Source organism: Phaseolus vulgaris, chromosome 1 (assembly GCF_051622355.1).
Source record: "Phaseolus vulgaris cultivar YP4 chromosome 1, ASM5162235v1, whole genome shotgun sequence".
NCBI lineage: Eukaryota > Viridiplantae > Streptophyta > Magnoliopsida > Fabales > Fabaceae > Phaseolus > Phaseolus vulgaris.
The window spans coordinates 6,313,467-6,338,058 of NC_143498.1; the positions used below are offsets into that span (position 1 = coordinate 6,313,467).

Below are 24,592 nucleotides of genomic sequence, written 5' to 3' on the forward strand. Positions count from 1 at the left end.
TTATTATGATAATAGTTGGTAGGTAATAGAGATCCGTGAGTAATAGTTGGTAGGTAATAAATATTCGTGGGTAAAGTTCGTAGGTAATAAGATCTGTGGGTAATAATAGTTGGTAGGTAATGCTAAATTTACTTACGGATTCAGATTTGTAGATAATGTTGAATTTACATACGAATTAAAATCTGTAGATAATATGATTTTTTTTGTAATGACACCAATTGTTATTTATTCAAGCTTTATTAGTGTAGGTTTAAAGAGTTATTTACAACCGGATGAAAAGACTTATTTTGAATGTGGCGAGGAATTGGATTCAAGGAGGGATCATAACAAGACAATCAACATGTTGGGAGAAAGTTTCAATTAAAATGCAAGAAGAATTACCAATTTGTCATGGATGTAGCCTCGGACAAACAATATTTAATGGTACGGTATTTTATAAATGAATAATATTTAATGTTCTATTAATTTATTAATTTATGTTGATAAAGTCAATAATATACATTACCATATACTTGAATATTTTAATTATATTCAAGTGTTATTAATAAACATATTATGAATTGAATAGGAAAAATATTTCAATTCAGTAACCAATTGGAGTGCATTTATGCATACTTTTCGATTCATGTTTAGCCTATAGTGAATATGTGAATTTGAGAGGCTAGTTCATAGATTCAACTTTTGTAGATGTATGACTAATTTCTTAACCTAAAAGTTGTTAATTATCTAAATCTTATTCCACTTTATGTATACTTGTAACTAACAATTTTATGAGATTTTTTATTAACAATAAAAAATATTTAAATTAAATAAATTATTTAGTGATGCAATCCATATACAAAACTTCACTTATAAAATTGTCTTTGTAAAATACCTATTCAAACAAAATGCATATGGCTCTCACATAAGAACCCAAAATAAAACTTAGGACAACCCACAACCATTATTGGAGCCTTGCCTATATGCTACATATTCAACATACCACAGTGGTAAGCAACAGTAGAAAAAATAAGACTATAAGGTCTTAGTCCTAAGCATAAATGTGGCTCTGTATATAGATTTTACATAAGATTTCAAATAGATTTACAAGTTTTAATTTATTAAAATATATAAATCATTTGAATCAAATTAAAGTTGACTAAATCTATAATAATAATTTACGTCGATCTAAATTTTGAAAACTAAATTCATGTTTACAAAATACTTAATATTAGAAAAATATAAATCATGATGCCTTAAAAGCATTTTTTTTTGTATTTAATCAATTGTCTAAACCAATATTAATCAAATAAATTATCAACTATTAATGAAATATTTAGAACAGATAAATAATAATTTTGTAAACATATTTAATTAAATCAAATCAATATAACATGTTTAAAATATAAATTGTTTGAATGTACATGACAATGTTTGTAATTATTATATATATTTTTTACAAATACACAGAAATGTGACGACTCATATTGATTTTTTTAAAACTAAAAATTAATAACAAATATATTAAGAATTACAATATAAAAAATTTAAGTTAAATCCATTTACTACAAGACGATATTGTTATGGCACTAAAGGATATAAAGGACTTTGCATGGATACCTAGATGGAAACCACCAATTGGGAAAATGAAAATAAACGTAGATGGAAGCTATGATTTATCACTCAGTACATATTGTCACAGGGAAGTCTAGATATAGGGATCAAAATTCTATGTAGGTCTTTGGCTTTTCTTCTTGTAATACATCCAAAGCGGAAATTTTGGTCATTTTGCATGTAATTCATATGTAACAACTATTTTAGAATATAATAACATGTCCTTGTATTACATAGTTCACTACAAAATACAAAATAAATAATATAAACAAGTAAAATATCATGGACAACCAAATGTTTAGAATAAGAAGATGGATACAAATAAGCAATGTTATGTATTGGAGAGTAGTATATACTTTACCAGTAAATAATTTCAACATTGAATATATCTAGCTAGAGTTGATTGTTTGATCCTGTGTCACTGTTTCATCTGGAAATAGAATAGGTTTTGGAGGTATTTCCAAGTCTTCAATATCTCCTTCAAGCATTTCCACTACTCTATTCATTGAGGGTCGATCATTTGGTTTTAGTTGTATACACCATAGTGCAACTATGATCATCTTCTTTGCTATTTTATTTTCTTCTTCTGTCACATCTTCAATATCTGCATCTTTCTCTTCCCTAATATGATCATAGATCCAAAGGGGAAAGTAAAGTTGACTTGAGTGATCTGCATGAGGATTTAGATTCTTTCTCTTACTTGTCATCTCCATCAACAACATTCCGAAGCTATAAACATCAGCCTTATGGGATATTCCTCCAATATTTTTATAAAACAATTCAGGAGCCATATATCCAATGGTTCCTCTTGCTACAGTCATTGTGACAATGCTATTATCTATTGGATATAACTTTGCCAATCCAAAGTCAGAAACCTTAGGGATGAAGTTTTCATCTAGTAAGATGTTATGAGGTTTAATGTCAAAATGCAAAATCTGCATCTCACACCCATGGTGGAGATAAGCAATCCCACGAGCCACTCCGATTGATATATTATATATCTTTTCATAGCTTAAATGTATATTTCTCTCTTTTGAGAAAATAAATTTATCAAGAGATCCATTGGGCATGAATTCATAAACAAGAGCACGTTTTGAGCCACTAACACAAAATCCAATTAATTGTACCACATTTTGATGATGTATTCTTCCAATGGTTGCAACTTCACTGATAAAATCTTGTCCATTTCCTTTGGATTCGTTCAATATTTTGATGGCCACAGAAGGTCCACTGCGCAACTTTGCCTTAAAAACAGAGCCAAATCCTCCTTCACCTAACTTCTCTTTGAAACCTGCAACCATCTTCTTGATTTCCTTGAATGAATATCTAATAGGTGCAAAGCTATTTTGTTCAAGGTAATTTTCAATATTTTCATACATTGACATATGTCTTTTTCTCCATTTACATATAAAAATAACAATTAAGAATGGCAATCCAAACAAAACTTTGTAAGCCCATACCATAAGAATAATTTGTTGGAGATATCCTGCAAGAAATTTTTACTTGGGTGATTACACATGGTATTGTAAAATGAAATAAATTATTTGTTAAAGTATTTTTTGTTCACAAAATCCAAACTTTACACATCTATAGTAACATTACACAAAAGAGTAAATTTAATGTCTATCACAAACAACTATCAATAAATTTCATTTTCGACATTGGTATCTATAAAATTGTATGTAACATTAATATTTCCTAAGACCTAATTCATATGGTTGTAAAATAATACAAATATTTTTTTAAAAAAAATTTCTTTAGTTTCTATAAACTTTTTAAATTCAATTTGTGTTCCTCTAACATATTTAACATATTAAAAATTATAATTATTTATCTTTAAGGTAATTAACATTTAATATCGATCATAAACCTTTATTTATATCACTTTGAGGATTAAAATTTTAAATTTTTAAATTAGATGAAGAAAATATGAGAAACTTTTGGACAAATTAAAATTGAATTTTTAAAATGTGGAGAATGTAACTAAAACATAGGTAAATTAAGATGATAAAATATCAATTAGAATCATGTTCATCTCACTAACCAGACAAAAAAGACTTTGCATTTGAACCTTTTATAAAGGTTGTGTTCGATTAGTATAAATCACAATGTAATATACTTACATATTATAATGTGGTCTTAAGTTGATGTTTGTAATACACATCCCTCGTGCCGAGGACACCGTGTGTTCATATCAAAGACATTGAGCATGAGAATCGAGGGAAGCGTAATAACGGATAACACGATAGGCTCAAATCTCGACTAGAATAAACTCTTAGTGACTTTGATGTCATATAAGGATAATGAGTTTAAGTTTAACTCCACCTCACAAAGTTGGTTTAATAAGGTGAGGTTTACCACCACTTATATACGATAATTTGGTCTTATCTTTATTCGATGTGAGATCTTCAACAATGTGGTTAAAATTTATTATCAAATGTCCAAAACAATGCTTAAAACATAATCATCGTTGAAAATAGCAAATGATGATGGTTACAACGTATAATTATCATCACGTGTCTTTTAATATATAGAAATCATGCCAACACAAATAGTGTCATTTTGTAACTTTTAATGTTTTCTTCTTCTCCATTGTATTGCTCCCACCATCGCCACTCCTTTGCATTTGACCTAGTAAGAAAATTTTATTTTTATGTCTTTTACAATTAGATATTTGCTTTCGCTAAGTTTTTCTCATGTACGAATGATGGAGAAAGAGGATGTCTAGAGCTAGGGAACAAAAAGGAAAGCAAGACCTCTTCTTCACACATTTTTTTTAAACTCTAACGAGTATGATATGTGGAAAATCTTCCAAAGTTGGGGAAGAGTTACTGGAATGTTCATAACTAGGAAACTAAATGGGAGAGGACAAAGATATTACTTGGTGAGATTTGTAGAGGTTGTCAATGAAGTAGAAATATAAAAAAAGTAGACGCAATTTGGATAACAAGCATGAAAAATCACGTTGGTTGACCAAAATACAATAGGTTTGAAAAAAACAACAACCAGAACAAGAATGAAGGGATAAACATAGAGCAAAGAATCGAAAGAACAAAAAAATGGGTGAAAAGGAAAAATACTTTACTTATGCACAAGCGGTAAAACGTGACACTAAGAAGGAAGGTAGAAAAGATGCAATGGAAGGAATATCGTTACAAGTGTAATAGAAGGAGAAAATGTGGATAAAGAGAAGTTTTGAAGTTAGACTACATGATGCAAGTAAGATGAATATGTTAAATGAAAACTTTATCCTAGGTGAGCTAGGATTCATCATAATAAGATATTTAAGGGATAATCAAGTGAATCTCTCACCTGATAATGAAATGAATATATATAAACAATTGAAGAACACAATGAATGATTTTCAAGCACGTTTGAGTCTTCTTGGTCATCTCAAGAAACATCGAGAAATAAGATCATATAGGTGCGGTTTAGAGGCTTACCACTATCCTTATGGGGCATCAAATGCTTCAAAAGGATTGTGGTTATCATTGGAATGCTGATCACAATAAAAGAATGTTGTTGAGTCTTGAGAAGTGTTAAAGTATGTGAGATTGTAGGTATGTTTAGCAATTAGGAGTTTCACTATGATGTATTGGAAAATCAAAGTCAACGGTTCAATTATCAAGTGTCGTGGGAAGATGATCTCACTACAACAACAACCAAGAAGGAACACAAATTAAAATATTGGGGGAACAAACCATCGTTAGCAACAATAGATGGGATTAAAACAGATTCATTTGAGTCAAAATGTTGGGAAATTAATTATCTTGATATAGGATATACACAGGGTAATGGGGAACAAACCACAATGGATGTATCAAACATTAAAAGGCCGACCACCAAAGAGAGCGACGCGAAGATGAAAGGGCCGTTGGTGGGTAATTACCAAGGGGAGATCAAATTTTATATCGTCCTTACTTTCCTTTTTTTGTGTTGCATGTGACATTTTGACTTCCCTGACTTCTACATACCATTTCTCTCATTATGATTAATATTATCAAGTACTTCCTCCTATGAGTTCACCATTTTTTCCTTCATGGATTTATTCTCCTGCTTTATTTCGAAACTTACTTGCCCAATAAGGTTCTCAAGAAATAATTTTTGTTAGATTTCCTTTCCCAAATGCCACACTTGTACATTGAAACCCCTAATGATGAAATTTCTTCTTCCACTTATACTTGATAAACAATATCATTGATTTTCGTCTATTTATTAATTTTTTCCTCAGCGTGGGTTTATCTATAGTTATCAAGGTGTCAATGGTTGTCATTACCTTTTTTTAAATATTCTTGTCTCTACAAAGATAATAGTATGTGTTGAACATGGACTTTGATGTCTCCAAATCCATGAAGATTGGTTGAAGGCTTTGCTGCTGCTTGTGTGTGTGGGTTTTGGGTAGTTTGAATTTGTAATCCACTCATAGAATTGATCAAAAGTTGTTTGATTTTAATGCATTTGAAAAAGATGTGTTTTCAAAGAGAAGTGGAAAAATAACTAGTTGTTTTATCGTTTTAATCGGTTGTTTTACACTTAGAGTTTTTTGAAAGGATTTGAAACTGTTTGACTTTACTGTCAAACCAATTCAACCGGTTGTTTCGAAAATTCAACCGATTGATCTTTGAAAATCCTTAACAAAATTATGTTAAGTTGATTTAATCTGATTTAAATGATTTTAACTGATTTTGGATCTTTCATTAATTGCTTTTAACAACTATTTGGAGTATAAATAAGTGGTTATACACTCCTGGTTGTTAAGATTTCAAATTAACAGTTTCAAATCAGTTTTCCAAGATTGCTTCAAGCTTTGGATACTTTCTAAGAGTGGAATAGGATTGTTCTGTAATTAAGATTGTTTTGATCTTTGATCATTATCAGGTGTATTCCATTCTCTTTCATTTGACTTGTATTTCTGTAAAGTACTGTGTTGCATAGAGTTAGAGGGTGTTCTGATCTGTGGTGTGTTGTAATTGTCAAAGGAAGTGTGTGTTCTTGAGGGGTTCAAGATCACTTCTTTGGTGTGTGTGGTTTGTAATATGTGGTTGATTACATATGGAATACTCAGTGGTTTCTGGGGACTGGATGTAGCTCTTAGCTTTTAGTTTTAAGTATTTTTATAAATTGCTAATAAAACCAACTGGTTGAATCGCATAAACAACCGGTTGATTTTCTGGAAATCAACTAAAACAGTTTTGTAACTTGTGCATTTTCCTTCATTTGACTTTGATTCTTCATTGGCTTTGTCCATACCTTCAAAGTCTGCGGAAAAACATTTAAAAACATTTCACCCCCTCCAGTTTTAGGCCTAAAATTCTCACAGTAGCCCTTAGGCCTAACCAAAACAACCTTGTTTTCTAAGATAACTTGGTTTAATTATGGAATCACTAATTCAAATGACATTTATAGTCATTTGCTATCTTCCTCTATCGCCTTACTTACTTTGCTATCCCATAAATTATGCACTCTGATGAATTTCAAGCCATCTAGAAAGAAATTTTCTTTTAGCATATCCACCTTATTGTTGTCAAGCAACCTTATGATAAAAGCTTTTCTTCAACCATTATTGCTCTTACTCATTCACCAAAAATTGTTTCGCTTCCATCTACCTGTATTAGTGTTCATATTGTTTTACAATCTCACTTATGCTCGTGACTAATACTGAACTTTCCCCTTTACATCAAAGTCCCCATTATTTTGCTTTTTGAATTAGTTCCTTCGAGCTTACTTCACTTGAACACCATTTCTTTGTTCCTTCAATATTTTGCTACCAAATTTAGAAACTAAATAATTGGTAGTTAAAACATTGATAGCTAATTAGATACCAAATTAGAAACCATTTAACAATAATAGAAACTAATTTAGAAACCATTTTTTTTAGTTTTTAAAATGGTCTCTAATTTAGTTACTATAGCAACTAATTATTTTTTATTTCTAAAATTAGTTTCTATTTCATGTTTTTCTTGTAGTGCAAGTGTCTTGATAATTTGATTATTTTTTTATCTTAGAGTGTGTTTAATAATTTATATCACTATAAGAAAATCATTAAATAAAAATTAATTTTAGAAACTAAAAATAATTAGTTGTTATAGTGACTAAATTAGAGATCATTTTATAAACTAAAAAAAAATTGGTTTCTAAATTAGTTTATATTATTGTAAAATGGTTTCTAAATTGGTATCTAACTAGCAATTAAGATTTTTGCTACCAAATTTAGAATCTAAATAATTGATAGTTAAAACCTTGGTAGCTAATTAGATACTAATTTAGAAACTATTTAATAATAATAGAAACTAATTTAGAAACCAAAAAAGTTTGTAGTCTCTAAAATGATTTCTAATTTAGTCATTATAACAACTAATTATTTTTTGTCTTTAAAAATGGTTTCTATTTCATGATTTTTTTATAATGTATATTCATTAACAATATTTTGGACTTTAATTATGCAATTAGATAAATTATATATTGATTCAAAATGATGTCAAACTATTTCTTATAATTATGTTTGTGATGTAATATGAAGTAAGATAATTTGTAAATAATTGTGTTTATGAAGGATTTGTTTGGAATTAGATTGAATGCAGGTTAAAGTTATTATCAAAACTGGGGATGACAACGAGGAAAGGTGAGTGCAAGTTTGACTATACACATCCACATTAACGAAGTAAAAAGTTATTCTCATCCTTGTCTTATCCCATTAGGTATAATTTTTTTTGTCTCATTCTCATCCTCATTAGGTAATGGGTGTATCCATATTCACGCTCATACTCGTTCTCACACTCTCCCGAATATTAAATAAACAATGTTCTTACAAAAAAAGAAAAAAATCACAATAAAGAAAATATGTTATCAAATAACAATTACACGTAATAAAAATTTCATAACAATTTCAATATATTGTTTTGAAAATATTGAGGAGAAAATACCTTAGAGATTTGAGTGAACTTGGTAAATATTAAGCATGATGAATTGTTGAAAGAGAGAATGAAATTTTGTGTAACAAAAAAAATAGTTCTTGAAATGAAACAAAATTAAGAAACAAGAAAAAAAAAAAAAAATTTAGGTTACCTAATAAACTAAGAGTTTACAAAATTTAATTCGATAAAATTGAGGTTTACGTTTCCTAAAATGTAATTTATCATTTGAAGAAACTCACATAAAGAAAAAAAAAATGTATAATTGAGAATATAATTAAAGAGAAAATACCTTGAGGATTTGAGTGAACTTGATAGATATTAAATAGTTAAACGATTGGGAGAGTATGTAAAATAAGAGTTTTTCAAATGGAATGAAACAAAAAGCACGGATGAGAATAACAAAAATAAGTTTTCTAAATTATCTAATAAATTAAAAATATTTTAATAATTTAAAATAAAGATAAATATAAGAACAAGTACGATGCAAATATAGACATACTCATTCTCGTCTCCATACCCAATTTAAAATATTAAGTATTACTCATCATGCTCAAAGTTTATTTATAACCCATTTTTAAAACAAAACAAATATTATAAAAGTTATACATACAACAAATTTTTTTACTATAATGATCATATATTACTTTCACCAATTATTCATATCATAACCAATCATTGAAAGGGTTGAAAATTTTGAAAATAAAATAAAATTAAAAAATAGAAGGTTTAATTATAAATTATTGTCGAAAGTGGTTGGACAACAAAGATAAGGATAATGAATTAGACCAAGATAGTAGGAAGATGATGAATGAGCTATTTTGCATAATTACATAAGTTATTTTATAAACAAGAAACCCTGGAGACTGAATTGGTTAGAGAAAGGGGATTTGAATACAAAATTCTTTACAAAATATGTTTAAAGGATTGGTAATTGGCACTTAATGATGTGAACAACCTGTTATGATTAAAAAGAAATGAAGGATGGATTTAAGTTGCGATTTTCTTAGCATTAGGTTGGATAACATTGATTTCCCTACCATTAATTCAGAGAATAATCTATTTTTGACTGCTATAATCACAGGAAATGAAATAAAGGAAGTTGTTTGGGGATGTGATGGAAAAAAATGCCTTAAGACGGATGGCTATAATTTCAATTTTCTTAAAAGAAATTGGAGGGTTGTTAGTTAGGATATATTCAACGCTATTAATAGATTCTATACCTTAGGAAAATGACCTAAAGTACAAATGTTTTTTATCTGCCTAATTCCTAAGATTGACAACTCTCCAAAGTTGCAAGATTATAGAGCTATCTCACTTATAGGTTGTATTTATAAGATAGTTTCTAAAATTTTAGCAAAGAGGCCATAAAAAGTTCTGTGTAAAGTGATTGATATTAAACAATCTTTTTTTTTTAAGGCAATAATGTCTTTTAGATAGTATGTAATAGCCAATGAAATCATACATGAAGTAAAAAAAAAAGAAAAAAAAAGATTCTTTCATAGTTAAAGTGAACTTTGAGAAAACGTACAACTTAGTTGGAATTTCCTATTTTATATGATGAAAAAGTTAGGCTTTAGCTACAAATGGATTAGGACTTGTTTAGAATAATCTACCGTCTCAATGCTAGTAAATGATAGTCCTACGATGAATTTAAACTCGAAAAGGAGTTGAGACAAGGTGATCCTTTAACCCAATTTTTATTCCTCACAAGTAGGAGGAGGATTACCAGGAACTATAAAACAAATAGAGTGTAAGGGTATGTTTGATGATATCAAGATAGACAAGGATGATATTAACATTAGTATAATATAATTTCCAAATGACTACTTGTTTATTTGCCAGGCCTTAACTAAGAATATTTTGGTAATTAAAAGTATTCTCATATGCTTTTGAAATAGTCTCATGTATAAAATTAAGTTAGGAGGCTTGAGAGTAAAAATATCTACCATTCATAGATACTTTGAGTTGCTTAACTATTGTATTATGGGAATCCATTTAAATATTTATGCATTCCCATGTGGGGAAATCATAGAAAGAAGAATTTTGGTTAGATATGATAGCAAAAATAAGAAAGAGGTTAACTAAATGGAAAGGAAAACATATTTCCTTTTGCAAGTAGAATTACCTTAATAATCAAGTTAGTGTTATCAATTGTGCCTTTATATTATTTATCTCTGTTTAAAATGTCAATACTTGTATGAAAGCTGATTGTTAAGGTTCAAAGAGAGTTTTGTGGGATTGGGATCAAGAAGGAAGAAGGATTGCGTGGGTAAATTGGGAAGATATTTGCAAATCTAAATTAGTAGGTGGTTTGGAGATAAAAGATTTAAGATGTTTTAACCAGCGTCTGCTAGGTAAATGAAATGAGATTAGGAAATGATAAGGATGACTTATGGGTGAAAATTCTAAAATAAAAAATACCTTTCATGGAGATCTTTAATTGAAAATAAAAAGAATAAATGTGAGTACTTGTGGTGGAGAGATATTAGAAAATTAAGTGGGTTTGAAAGGGGAAAAAATGGTTTAGGGAGCATATTTTGTGGAAGGTTGGGTAGGGTAATATGATCTTATTTTTGAATGATACTTGGATAGGGGATAAGCCTTTAAGGGAGAAATATCCAAGAATATATAGTATTTTAAAACAAGAAAGAAAACTTAAAATAAAGGAGTTTGGATAACATACCATTGGACTTGGAAACTTATAGGTAGAGGAGGGATTGGTTTGAGTGAGAAAAACTAATGGTCGACAAATTGGTACATATTATTCAGGAGATTACAATACATAAAAAGATCAACTAGATGAGTGGGAGTGGAAGGGAGATAGAACTTGTTGGAATTCTATGCAATCTGCCTATACATAGTTTTCCCTTATAAGAGAATGATGTAAATTTTAATTATTTGTGGAAAGTTAAGGCATTACTCAAACCTTATTTTTTGTTTAAAGGGTATTCTTGAATAAAATTTCTACAATAGATAACTTGCTCAAAAGAGGTATCCAACTAGAAAGAACTTTGTGTGTTATCTGTAATCGTTTAGAAGAAACCAAAATCCTGTTTACATGTAGAATTACAAATCAAATTTGGAACATGTGTGATGTGTGGTTAGGGAGAATTATGATACATCATTGTAATGCTAAACAACACTTATAGAAAGGGTAAATAGGAAGGGTAATACATCATGTGGGTTTAAATAGGAAGGGTAACCAAATTTGGAAAGTTGTGTGGGTAGATGCAATGTGTAATTGTGGATACATAGAAATAATGTTATATTTAAAAATCTTAAACCAAATGACGTAAAAATCTATTCTATGGTATATGTTAAATCGTGGGCATGGATAACGAAGAAGTACACTAAGATCATAAAATCTTAACGTTAAACACCTGTGTTTTTTATTAGGCTACATAGCCTAGATCCTTCAATGTAGTTCTATGTAGGAAAAGTGTAACTTTTGTGCATCCTTGGTTATGTGTGTATCTGGGCTCTAGGCAACAAAAGCTTAAATCAGTGCTCTATGGATTACAAACATAATGGAACCTAGAACATAATCCTGGACAATTGTTGAGCAAATTATTATACTCTGTAATAAATTATGTAGCCTTTAGTTCAAATTTGCATGTCCATTATTTCAACTCATAGATTGAAACAAGGAATAACGAGTAGTGCGAATTTTACATCTGTTTTTGTGTGCAGAGGGGCTACAAACTGGTTTAGATCACTGTCTGGTGTAAGGGTGCTTCATATGTGTATTAATTGTAGCTAGGATTACAACTACTTTCTGTTGAGGTGTTGAAAGGTCTACCAGCCTAGTAATTATTTTTTGACATAAGGGTTTGGACTCTGTAAAGTCTCCTCATTTTATATATTTTTTATTATTGATAAAAAAAGTGGTTGAAATTTTTTAAAAACAAAATAAAATTAAGAAAAAAATACACTGACTGTACGTGGGCAAATCTTTTTTTTTAACAACATTTATATTAATGAAAATTTCAGAAGTCCTATTAAAATTCTATTTTAATAATTGTTAAAAGCTATACTCCAGTTGTGTAATTAAAGCATTGAGAAATTAAGATGATAAAATCTTACCTGGTTCTATTATTGCCTCTAGCAATTCCAGTATTGTATGAAAACCCTCTGAAATGAAGTAAAATGTGACTTTATAATAGTCTCAACAGTTATTCAAAAAAGAATATTTTCAGATTTTGATAAAGGTTATAGCGGTCAATAAGTTTAACAGTTATTTATTTTAAAAATAATAAATATTTAATTTAATGCTTATGTTCTTATAAATACATGTAAAACATAAAAAATAAAAAAAATACCATTTTTTGTTCTAAAAGTTCGTTGAATTATTAGAATGATATTTTGAAGATAATAATATATGTAAAATGAAACATAAAATATAGATGACTGAAAGTTTGTTTTGAAAAATTCTGAAAAAGTGGTTAACAGATTATCATTTGAAAATATATAATTATGTAAAATATGTCTTAATATTTGGTTTAGGATCACTCACCGCATTTAAGCTTCTGGTTAGAAGAGGCGAAATAGCAGAATCGATGTGGACAAAGGTTCTGACAGGCGAGTTCTATCCATGAAATCTCGAATCCATAGTTGAGTGCGGTGTGCATGGAAGAGTAGGAATGGTTATCGAAAGTGGAGAGAGAAGTGGGAGCAACAAGCTTTACCTCACACCCAACTTCTAAGTCCTCTGCTTTTAGGTCTCCACCAATTGCATATGCATACCCCTTCCCCTCCCACTTCACCCACTCTCCACTCTCCACATACTTCCCTTTCTCTCCCACCGAATGGTTACAATTCACAAACACTATATGCGAGAAACTCAATTCCCAATTTTCATAGGATCTTAGACCGGCTTGGTATGGATCCGAGTCGTAAAAGGAAGTGTAAGTGTAAGTGTCAGAGAAATTGGAACGAGAGAGGAAACGGAGAGGAAGGGAGGAGAGATTATGGTGTTGAAGAGCAGGATCAACCACTCTCACTGTGTAGTTATTGTAGTTTATTGACTGCACATGATATTTTGCAGAGTACAGATACAACACCGTAACGTTATTCTCACAACCAAGTTCATACCTTTCCTCACCACACTTTTCTGGGTCGCCTTTTAATCGAAATGGATAACTAATGTTGCTGATTTTTCCACAGGAAGAAAGGGGACAAAAGAGTTGTTGCTCGTCCTTGGTAGCAGAAATATGGTGGAGTAGAAGTAGCAGTACCACCAACACTGCTCTCTCTCTCCACATCATGTCCAAACTGTTTCTCATTGAATTCAAGTGCAAAGAAATCGAAGTTAGATATTTATATTTAAAACATCACACACTGAATATATAGCTATAAAGGACCACATTTTTCCTTTTACAAAATTGTTCGAAGACGTATATATGATACTTAAAACGTAGACTTTGACTCAGAAACCGCGTTTCTATCTTGTTTCCGCAACTCATTTTAATCCATACAAAATTTTAAATATTCGTGAAGTGCATGAATTTTGATTTCGGTACTTAATCATGTAATTTTGTTGATGGTGTTCTTTGAGTTTCTAAAACCATCCTAAATTGTTCGTTTTAAAAGCTTATATTTTGAAAATTAATTTTAATGACCTTAGAATTTCTGTGAGTCCCAAAATAATGTTTGTTTGGTTAAGAAACTTCAACATGTGATTATTGTTTTGGTGAATTTTTCCTCGAAAATGGCCTCATATGTTTCTTTGTGTTAATTTCTTGAACATATTCTTCTTGGACATGGGAGCAAGAAAGAGTGTGTGGTGGCAGAACGTAGCACTAACAATTTTATGTATGTGTAAAAGGTAACGGACAGAGAAAAACATATGGAAGCAATTCCAAACACGTAACCCAAAATTCCAGCATACTTTTCAACTTGTGGCCTTGAAAAACTCAATAATTAAAAGTGCGTTTCGAAGAATTTGACGTAGATCTCCAAAATTATAATGTGCCCAAAAATGTGTATGGTAAGACCTTGTGGACTTTGACCTTGATAAAGTTTATAAAAGTGAACAACTCAGATAACTCTTTATAGAATTAAACTCTTGAGTTACATAGGATGAGCCGTGAGATCCTCACTCGGCTAATTAGTAATTGAAAGAATAAAAAATCATTAAGCAATTTTTTTTGGTAGAAAAGCTAGCAGGAAATTTCTAAACCATGTTTTCTGCATGCAGGTATCAAAACCCTCAAGTGCATGTAGTTTATTCCATGAAACATTAAATTTTAGTCTTATGCTTGTTTCACACTATTATGTCCACAGCAACAAATTAACCAAAACCCTATTTATAGCCATTCATGTTCTTTGTACGCCAATTGCCACAACAAGAAGTTACTCACCACTAACTAGTTGGTATTAGTAGATTACATTCTGAAAACTCACCACAATTACTTGATCACTATCACTAAAATAAAAATAAAAATATGAATGTGGTGACGATTATTTTTATATAAAGTGATATTTATAAATGTCACAATATATATACGTGTAACATTTTCGCTTACGGTTATAGATTTAACCGCCACAAAGTTTAATATTCGCTTACGGTTATAGATTTAACCGCCACAAAGTTTAATATGACGATTTTATACAAATCGTTTTAACACTAACCATTTAATGTTTACACTAACCATTTAATGTTTTATATAAAGTGACGTTTTATGTGTATAATTAAAATTGTCGTAATTTATTTGATCGAAAAACAATTTCGGTGTAAAAACAACACATAAACATCGCTATATACTGTACAATATTTTGTTTTTATCTATCATTATTATAAGAACAATCTGAAAAGCAATACGTAAGTTTCAAGATAGTAAATTGAATACTAAATAAATAAAATTCAGTCACCAGTTTATAATCTCATTATTTAATAAATTTGTTTTCATAATTAAACAATTAAACAAATTTATAATACCATTTAATTAAATCTATTTTCGTAATAAAAAAAATTAAATACTACTCAAAGTTATAATAAACATTCATTGCATTGAAAACAGAACACAAAGTTAATAGTTGTTCAAAAGTACACCAAGATAAATACACAAAATATTTTTAAATATGATAACATTTTATTAGACTATTACAATCATCTCAGTTTTGCTTCCACCACTTGATCCTATTATTTTGTTGAGTGATAAAACACCATTTCCAACCTAAGGTGCCAACATCTAATGCTTAAAATAGATAAAAATTAATTTCAGATTATTCATTTTCAATTTTTATAATTATAAGAAGACATTAATAATAAATATTTAAGTATATTAAGTTATACCTCATTCCAATAATAGACATGATTTTAGGTTATTTGAAAAACTAGAGAGTTATAAAAATAAAGAAATGTATTTTTCTATTCAAGAATAACAACTAAATATACAATCATTGTAATTTTGAATTTCTTTAAAGTTTTTATTAAATAAAATTACAATTGCAATTACAACTACAACTAATTTATTTTATTGTTATCCTTAATGGGATGTTTTTTCTTACTCTTGAAAGAAATAAAATAATGTATATATTTGTAGTAGGCAAAGCTGTAGTAGGCAAATATAGGTTTCAATATTTTTCCATCTTCTAGCCTGAAACAATCTCAAATTATAGAAAAGCTTAGCATTTAGTTTGCTAAATGTAGACAACACTAATAATTAGCAAGATATTGATTCTAATTATCTAGTGGTCTGTTGGAGAGAGTTCATAAAATTTAGTTAAAGCGAGATTGTAGATAATCTGCTGAAAAGAGTTATTTATGTATTTTTCATTAATTTCTCATAGAAATTAATAGTAAACGCTCTCTCAACTGAGATTTCAGGTTATATAATGATGCTTAACATAAAAGTTTTGTAGGGATATTGTGTGCGGAAGCGTGATAATTTCAACACAAAGATTATGAGAAATTAAAGAAACAAGTAAAGTGAGAATGATATCAAAATTTTTAGGTGGAAAACCCCTTTAAATAGAGGTAAAAAACCACCGGCGAGAGAGCCAAAACAATGGTACTGGGAGTACAATGAATTCCTCTCAAGCTAATGATAAATAGCCCCAAAACAAAATTCTCTCTCTATATGGGTTAAACACTTACACCCAATAGCAGAAATAGAGAGTATAAGAAAAGAGAGAGGAAGCAAGTGTGTTTGCTGTTTGCTGTGTGTTACATTGCTTGAAGGAAACCACTATATACAGTGGTTCTAGGAGACAACAATAATAAATACAATTAATGGTAATTAACCTCCCATTGATGACAATTGATTGTGGCAATTAACTTCCTATTGATTGCAATTGATTGTGGCAATTAACCTCCCATTGATTGCAATTGATTGTGCTAAGTAACCTCCCAATTATGACAAGAAAACGGAAAGGTGAGTCATAAACCCACAAGTTTTTATAAAAAAAAGTAAAAAATGATATTTGGTTCATACATATACATTTGATCCATTTAGATAGTAACGTTCTAATGAAAAAGTAAATTTAATATACTTAAACAAATATCAATATATTTGATTGTTGGAGTTGCTAAATATAATGTGTTTCTTTTTTCTATGCCAGAAGAAAATTTTGTCTTTAATTAACGTTGGTATACATATCTTAGACCAAATTGACAAATGGTTACGGAAATTGAAAAATAATTTTTTAGTAAAATATGTTTTTCGTCATTCTAAATTTTTTTTAAACAGTTTTTCTTTCATTTATTTTGACTTATTTTCATACATCTGTTTGGAATTTGAGTTTTGGTTCTGGAGGTAACATTAATAGCGTTTATTAAGCACTATTCAAACTACTCTAAATATAAAAGTGGTATATTTTAAAAATAATGAATAAATATTGGAAAAATATTTAGAGCGATAAAAGTATAATTTTTGAGAAATATAAATAAAAAGTATTTTTTTTCTGTGTTTGTTTATTGTAACGCAGGGATCAGAATAAACAAATTAAGCCAATTTTATGTATGTCCACTTCTTTTACCGCAAACTAAAGCATATAAAAATTCTTGTCCAGATGATATTAAAATTAAAAAAAAAAATCTGTGTAAAATAAGTAGTTGTAAAGTGTGTGAACATTTTATATATATATATATATATATTATAATCAAAGCATACGTAAATTATAAGGTGATAACAATTGTAAATATAATTTTAAGGAATTAGTTTGAGAACCCAATTAAAGAAGTATTTCATGACTTACTTAAATAAAGACAAGACATAAATATGGAAAAATGATGGAAATAAATTTTTATATCTTGATTGAGAAACAATATTATATAATGCATTTGATTTTTTTGTACTTTAAATATTTGCAAATTATTCTAGGACTAAAAGTTCCACCACATGTAGAACTGTCGCGGAAATATCTTTCCATTAATATCCGTGTTGATAAGCTTTATTGAGTCACAATTTCTAATGAGTTTCACAGGTTTGTCTTATATAAACACTTCATATGAAGTACATAATTGACTCAGTCAAATGACAATATACGTAGAAATAATTCATATATTGAAATTAATAATTATTGATTTATTTTTAGCAGTTGAACGTACGTATACACTACCATTTAATGTATTAAAAAATTCACATCCATTAAAAATTAAAACATTAAATGAATACAAAATATAATCCAATCTCTCTATCGATGTTAAATGAATTTGAACAAGTGATATAGCTAATTGGACAACAGAATTCATATGTTCTTTTCATCAGACAACAACAACCCAAGTTGTGAGGCTTCTTCCTCATCATCAACTTATACTTTTTTTTTTCAACTTCCAATTATTATGTGTTGTAAAACACATAAATTGTTTTAGGTGAAACTTATGTGTCAACTTTCAATCATTATTCAACTTTCTACCAAACAATCTCTGATAGATTGCCCTCTGTACAAAGAGGAAAACAATTTGATGTAAATAATCGGAAATTGATCAAAGATGATTGTATTCTTGAAAACCTAAATTTATAAGAAAATTGACATATAAAAAGGAAAATTCAGTGGAGATTAAAAATTATGTTATTATTTTAAAGTGTCAATAAAATATTGTTGTATCGATAAGTCTATCATCTTTGCTTAAGACTCAGGTTGTGTACTCATAGGTTAAGCTTCAACCCCATCAGAAATATTATCTAAACTGAAGAGTTATTAGGGTTATTTGGTTTCAACGAGGGATTTACGAGAAGAAAGAAAATTTCACAAATCAAAGAATAAAAAATTAAGAAAATTTTTAGAAAAAATATTTCAACCTTATTTTTTCACAAATATGCAAAAAAAGAAGCATGACTAAATCAAAGAAAATAAAAGATCTCAGGACTAAATCAAACCAATAAAAAAGCATTTTCAAAACTTTTCTTACTTAAAAAAAAAGTTTTTAAAAATTATTTTATTTTATTTTAAATTTATCTTATTTTATTTTATTTTATATTTTTTTTCTTTTCCATTCACTTCCAACAAAACAAAAAAAATATGCAGAACACCATTCCAAAATTTGATCACCATATAATTTATCCTGAACGAACATTCATATACTAAATTCAAAAACTGAAGTCGAAATTATATTTTTCAAAAATCGAATTTCGATGACTTATCGAATGACCTTCTTCCACCCTTGGTCATTATCGGAAAAAATATCTCAAAAAAATCGACTCTCTGAAAACCAATTTCAGAGAAGTTTTTATTTGGAATAAACCAAAATCTCACCGTAAACATAAATCAGTGCGCTACTTGGAGAAATAAATCTCAAAGGTGCTATTTAGGGAATTAATTCCCAAAAGTGTTCCACTTGGGAAAAAAAGTCCGCTCGAGTCACTGCACACCAATTCTCATGCTTAAGCTTTTCCACTAAAATTGTTTGAGAAATTGAACCACTAAATCAAATAGCCAAATCACGTATTCACCAAATTTTCTACTAATTCACTAAATTGGTTAATAACACAAGCAAATACTGCATTGGTTTTCAATCAATTTGAACAATCAACACACCATATTTTTGCACCAAACCTGTACAGTAAAACAACAACACAAACATATTCTGTTTCCTGCTCCAAAATTTGAATCATAATATGGAGTGAATCATCACACAAAATATTTTTTTACAAAAACATTATCTGCAGCTTAAACCAATACAGAAATTGATACAACACAAATTGCTACGAAGATGATCAAGAAAGCAAAAGACAAAGCACATAGTGAATAGTCATCTTAGTAAACAATTTAAAACTCCACAAAGGATCACGTGTACCTCACTAGAGGAGCTGGACATAAACCAACTCACCAACTATTCTTCCTTTTGGTCTTCTTATAAGATATAAATATGTTGTAAATAATTTGGACTCTCTTGAGGGGTTCAAATAGTAGAATAAGCAGGAATAGGTGCCTATAACATAATGAGGGTGTAGTTATCATTTTAGTTTGTTCCTAGCCCTTTAGGAAGAAAATTTGACTAGTTTCTAGATGAACAAGTCTAGGGTGCGATTTTGACTTAGTCAAACCCTAAAGGAATCCCTCACACATTTACTACCCTACCCTTGCCCTTCTTGCCCACCAAGGCACCCATTCCTATAAATAGGGTGTCTTACTCCATGTATTTTCATGTTGAAATTGAATAGAAAAGTTACTCTACATAAATTACGTGAGGTTTTGTGAGGCTTGTGTCCTCTTAGCAATTAGGTCTTATCTTGAGTGAGTTGAGAGCTCTCAAGTGGCAGCCCTCTACACTTATCTTGGAGGAAACCACATTTCAAGTGGCGTGTCCCTTCTCTTCCACCACCATAAGCATTCTTTCCTTAATATCTTTTTCAATTGTTTTCCATTTCGCCAATTTACTCTTTGGTTTATGTTGTTGTCTTGTTTGATTATCCATTCCACCTCCTTTATTACATTGTCTTCCTTTCATGCTCTTTAATTTCCGCCATCATTATCATTCACCATATACTTGTATTTTTTCTTTGCCATCTAGAAGTGAACCTTCACACTTTTCGTGTCCAGTGGGAATCTTCTTTGGGTTCTCACCATATACTTGCTAAAATATCAATCATAAGTAAAGTGTCACCTCTAAAATGGAACAATCTAAAATCAACTCACATCACAAATTGCTTCAAAAACTCTAGCACAAATTCAACGCGAGTTTTTACAAATCACTAATTCATGAACAAAATAACTAAACTTCTCTAATTTTCAAAAATTTCACAAGATTGAACAATTCCTATTAGAATCGCACTCAAATGGAACTCTAGTGTAGAATTAACGTACCTCTTACTTAGTTGTCAACGTTGTAGGATATTTGACAAAGTTTAAGATGAATAAGTCAAGCTAGTTTTTAGGAGTTGAATAAGTCTGTTGCAGATTTTATTTTTTTTAATAGTGGTTCCTATTTCTTAGTTGTTTGTTCCTTAGGTTTCGGTCTTTCGATGGTTGTAAGGCTTCTATAAAAGTCATTCTCTTTTCATTGTGGAATATACAAAATATTTCTATTATTTGATATCAGAGCTACACATAGGAAGAGTGTTTGGGAGGAAAAACACAACACTGAAAATGGCAGACACTACAAGTTTCATCGCACCTGTCATACCAAAATTCGATGGAGATTACGACCACTGGAGTTTGCTCATGGAGAAGCTTCTTCGATCCAAGGAGTACTGGAGCATCATTAAACTAGGTTTTGACGATCTGAGAAAAAATGAATCACCTACTCCGACTAAGAAAAAGGCGTTTGAAGAAGCTATTCTCAAGGATCTCAAAGCCAAAAACTACCTATTTCAATCAATTGACAAAACCATGTTGAAAATTATCACTAGGAAGGAGACAACCAAACAACTATGGGAGTCCATGAAAATCAAGCATCGAGGAAATGCTAGAGTGGAACGCGCACAACTATAAAGGCTAAGGAAAACTTTCGAAACCTTGGAGATGAGGTTGGAGAACGAATAAAGGGATATTTTTTCAAGAGTCATGGAGATCGTCAACGACATGAGAAATAGTGGAGAAGAATTAGATGATGTCAAGATTGTTGAAATTTTTTTAAGAAGTCTCACAGACAACTTCAACTTTGTGGGTTGCTCCATTGAAGAATCAAAGGATATTGATAGCCTTATTGTTGACGAGTTACAAGCATCACTACAAATACATGAGAGCAAGGTGGTTGAGAGAAGGAGTGAAGAGCACGTTCTGCAAGTGGAAAATGTGTCAAGGAACGCTCAAAGAGGAAAAGGAGTTTACAGAGGACGAGGAAGAAGCAGCTATAGAGGTAGAGGAAAATCCTTTGTAAACAGAGCAACCATTCAATGTTTTCGATGTGGAAAACAAGGTCATTATCAGTTCGAGTGCACTAGTGACGAAAAAAGAGTCAACTATGCCGAGTTTGACGAAGAAGAAGAATGTTTACCAATGGCGCATGTGGACGTGAGCAATACTAAAGAAAGTGGCATATGGTTTTTGGACTCCAGATGCTCAAACCATATGGCGGGGAAAAATCTTGGTTTGTTTATCTAGATGAAGGTTTCAAGCATTCTGTTCGGTTGGGAAACAACTCAAAGATGGTGGTTCTAGGAAAAGGAAAAATCAGATTTGCAGTAAAGGGGATAATTCAAGTATTGACTGATGTTTATTATGTACCGAATCTGATCAACAACTTGTTGAGCATTGGACAACTTCAAGAGAAGAATCAGTCCATTATGATCAAGAATAATGTGTGTAAGATATATCATTGTAAGAGAGGGATAATCATGGAGACTCAAATGACGATGAATCAGATGTTTCTAGTTTACGCTAAGAAAAAACCAACATCTGACAACTGTCTCAAGGTGGAAGAAGAAGACGTGGTTTCTCTTTGGCACAAGAGGTTTGGACATTTAAATAATAAATCCATTAAGATTATGGCAAAGAAAGGAATGGTGAAAGGGTTACCTAGCTTGAAGGAGGATGTTAAGGTGTGCACAATATGCAATATGGGAAAACAACAACGAGAAAATTTCCCAAAGAAGAGCAAGTGGAGAGCAACAAAGAAACTAGAACTAATTCATGCGAATCTATGTGGTCCAATCACCCCAACGTCTCACAGTGGAAAATAGTATATGTTCGTGCTCGTCGATGATTTTTCCCAGAAAACATGGATTCATTCTCTTGCAGAAAAAGCAGAAATGTTGAGGCTTTCAAAGAGTTCAAAATTTCTGCTGAAAAAGAAGCTAAGACTGTCATTCGGGGTCTGAGGATAGACAGAGGAGGCGAATTCACCTCAGACAAATTCAACAAATTTTGCAGAGAGCATATCATAAAACGACAATTGACGGCATCGTATACTCCTCAACAAAACGGAGTAGCAGAGAGGAGAAACTGAACTATAATGAACATGGTGCGTTGCTTGCTCTTCGAGAAAGAAATGCCAAGATTTCTATGGTCAGAAGCAGTTAGATGGACAGTTCATGTTTTGAATCGAAGTCTCACAAAGGCAATAAAAGATAAGGTGCCTGAAGAGAGATGGACAGAAATCAAGCCAAAGGTTGACTATTTCAGAGTTTTTGGTTCAATAGCTCACGTTCATGTTCTGACCACTGGTGCAGAAACATAAAACAAGTGCGGCTATTTCGAATTTATAAATGCGACTTTATAGCTGCATTTGATCAACACGCATTTGTAAATCAAGAAATACAAATGCGGCTATATAGCCGCATTTATAAATACCATTTACAAGTGCAGCTATTTGTTTTAGCCGCACTTGTATATGTAAATCATTAAAAAAAATTAAAATTTTTAAAACATCGTCAATCTTGTGTGAAGGCAACGTTGATGAAGAGTCACGGGAGCGCCAACAACGATGGCAACAGCAGAAGCGGCGGCGGACAGGGAAGCAACGATGGAGCAAACCAAAAAATCCACAAGAACCCACGAAGACAATGAAAGAGTACTGAGTAATGCAAGAAACCAAACAATGTAAGAAAAACGAATGTTAGCCAACGGAACAGTGCTTCGAGACCACCAATGCAAGGAAAAAAACATATATAAGAAAAACGAAAACATCTATGCATATATTTGTGAAAATGAAGAGGAAGGAAGAGAGCTCAAGAAACTTACATTGACACAAATGGAATGCAAATGCAGTAGAAGGAGACGAACTCAGAGTGCGAACGTGAAACGAAGGCAAAGACGAGAAAGAAAGTATGAAATTGTGTGTGGCGCGCTTCAAAATTTAGGGTAAAAAAGGATTTACGAATGCGGCTAAAGGTAAAACCGCATTCGTAAATCAAAGAGTTTTGATTTACGAATGCGGCTATTTGTATAGCCGCATTCGTAAATCAAGCACTTTGATTTACAAGTGTGGCTATACAAATAGCCGCATTCGTAAATCAGGCGCTTTGATTTACAAGTGCGGCTATATAAATAGCCGCATTCATAAATCAAAACTCTTTGATTTACGAATGCGGTTATACAAATAGCCGCATTCGTAAATCAAAATAATTTCAAAAATGCCACCGCGTTTTTTACGAAAGCGGGTAGCGCAAAAGCTGCACTAAATAAAGAGTATCCTTTTCTTCTTTTTGCATTAGTGGACACAAAAGAGAATCAAGCTTGATGATCGAAGTCATAGATGTATCATGCTTGTAGTTAGTGAGGTATCAAAGGCTTATCGACTGTATGATCCAATCACGAAGAAAATCACAATAAGTAGAGATGTTATTTTCGAAGAAGAAGCGCAGTGAGACTGGACATTGAGTACACCAGAGCATAACATATTCACATGGGATGATGATGATGGAATTCTCGAAGGAGAACAAACTGAGGACGAATATGAGGGAGAAGGACCTGAAAATTCTGAAGCAATAAATGCTCTGAGAGAAGAAATAGAAGAGATCACTACAACAACAATTTTTGTGCGTGAACGTGAAAAACAATAAAAAAGAGCAAGAAAGCCGCTTGGATGGATGCAAGATTTTGTTAATGGAGAAGAAGAAGATGATAATTGGGCAAAATATGTTTTTTTCATATGTAATGATGATTCGATAAACTTCTCTAAAGCGGAACTAAAGCGGAAAAGGAAGAAAAGTGGAATAAAGCAATGAAGTTGGAGATTTAGTCCATTGAAAGAAATAACA

The 24,592-nt window shown here is 30.7% G+C and overlaps 1 protein-coding gene across 1 annotated transcript; it reads right to left on the bottom strand.

The window, feature by feature from the left end:
• Positions 1-1,777: 1,777 nt before the first annotated feature.
• Positions 1,778-13,858, bottom strand: LOC137813292 (rust resistance kinase Lr10). Its single transcript, XM_068615417.2, has 3 exons — positions 13,021-13,858; positions 12,591-12,638; positions 1,778-3,079 (listed from the first exon to the last, which is right to left on the bottom strand). Exons 1-3 carry the CDS (start codon positions 13,787-13,789, stop codon positions 1,983-1,985), a joined length of 1,914 nt encoding a protein of 637 aa, XP_068471518.2. The 5' UTR covers positions 13,790-13,858; the 3' UTR covers positions 1,778-1,982.
• Between the last annotated feature and the right edge of the window lie 10,734 nt (positions 13,859-24,592).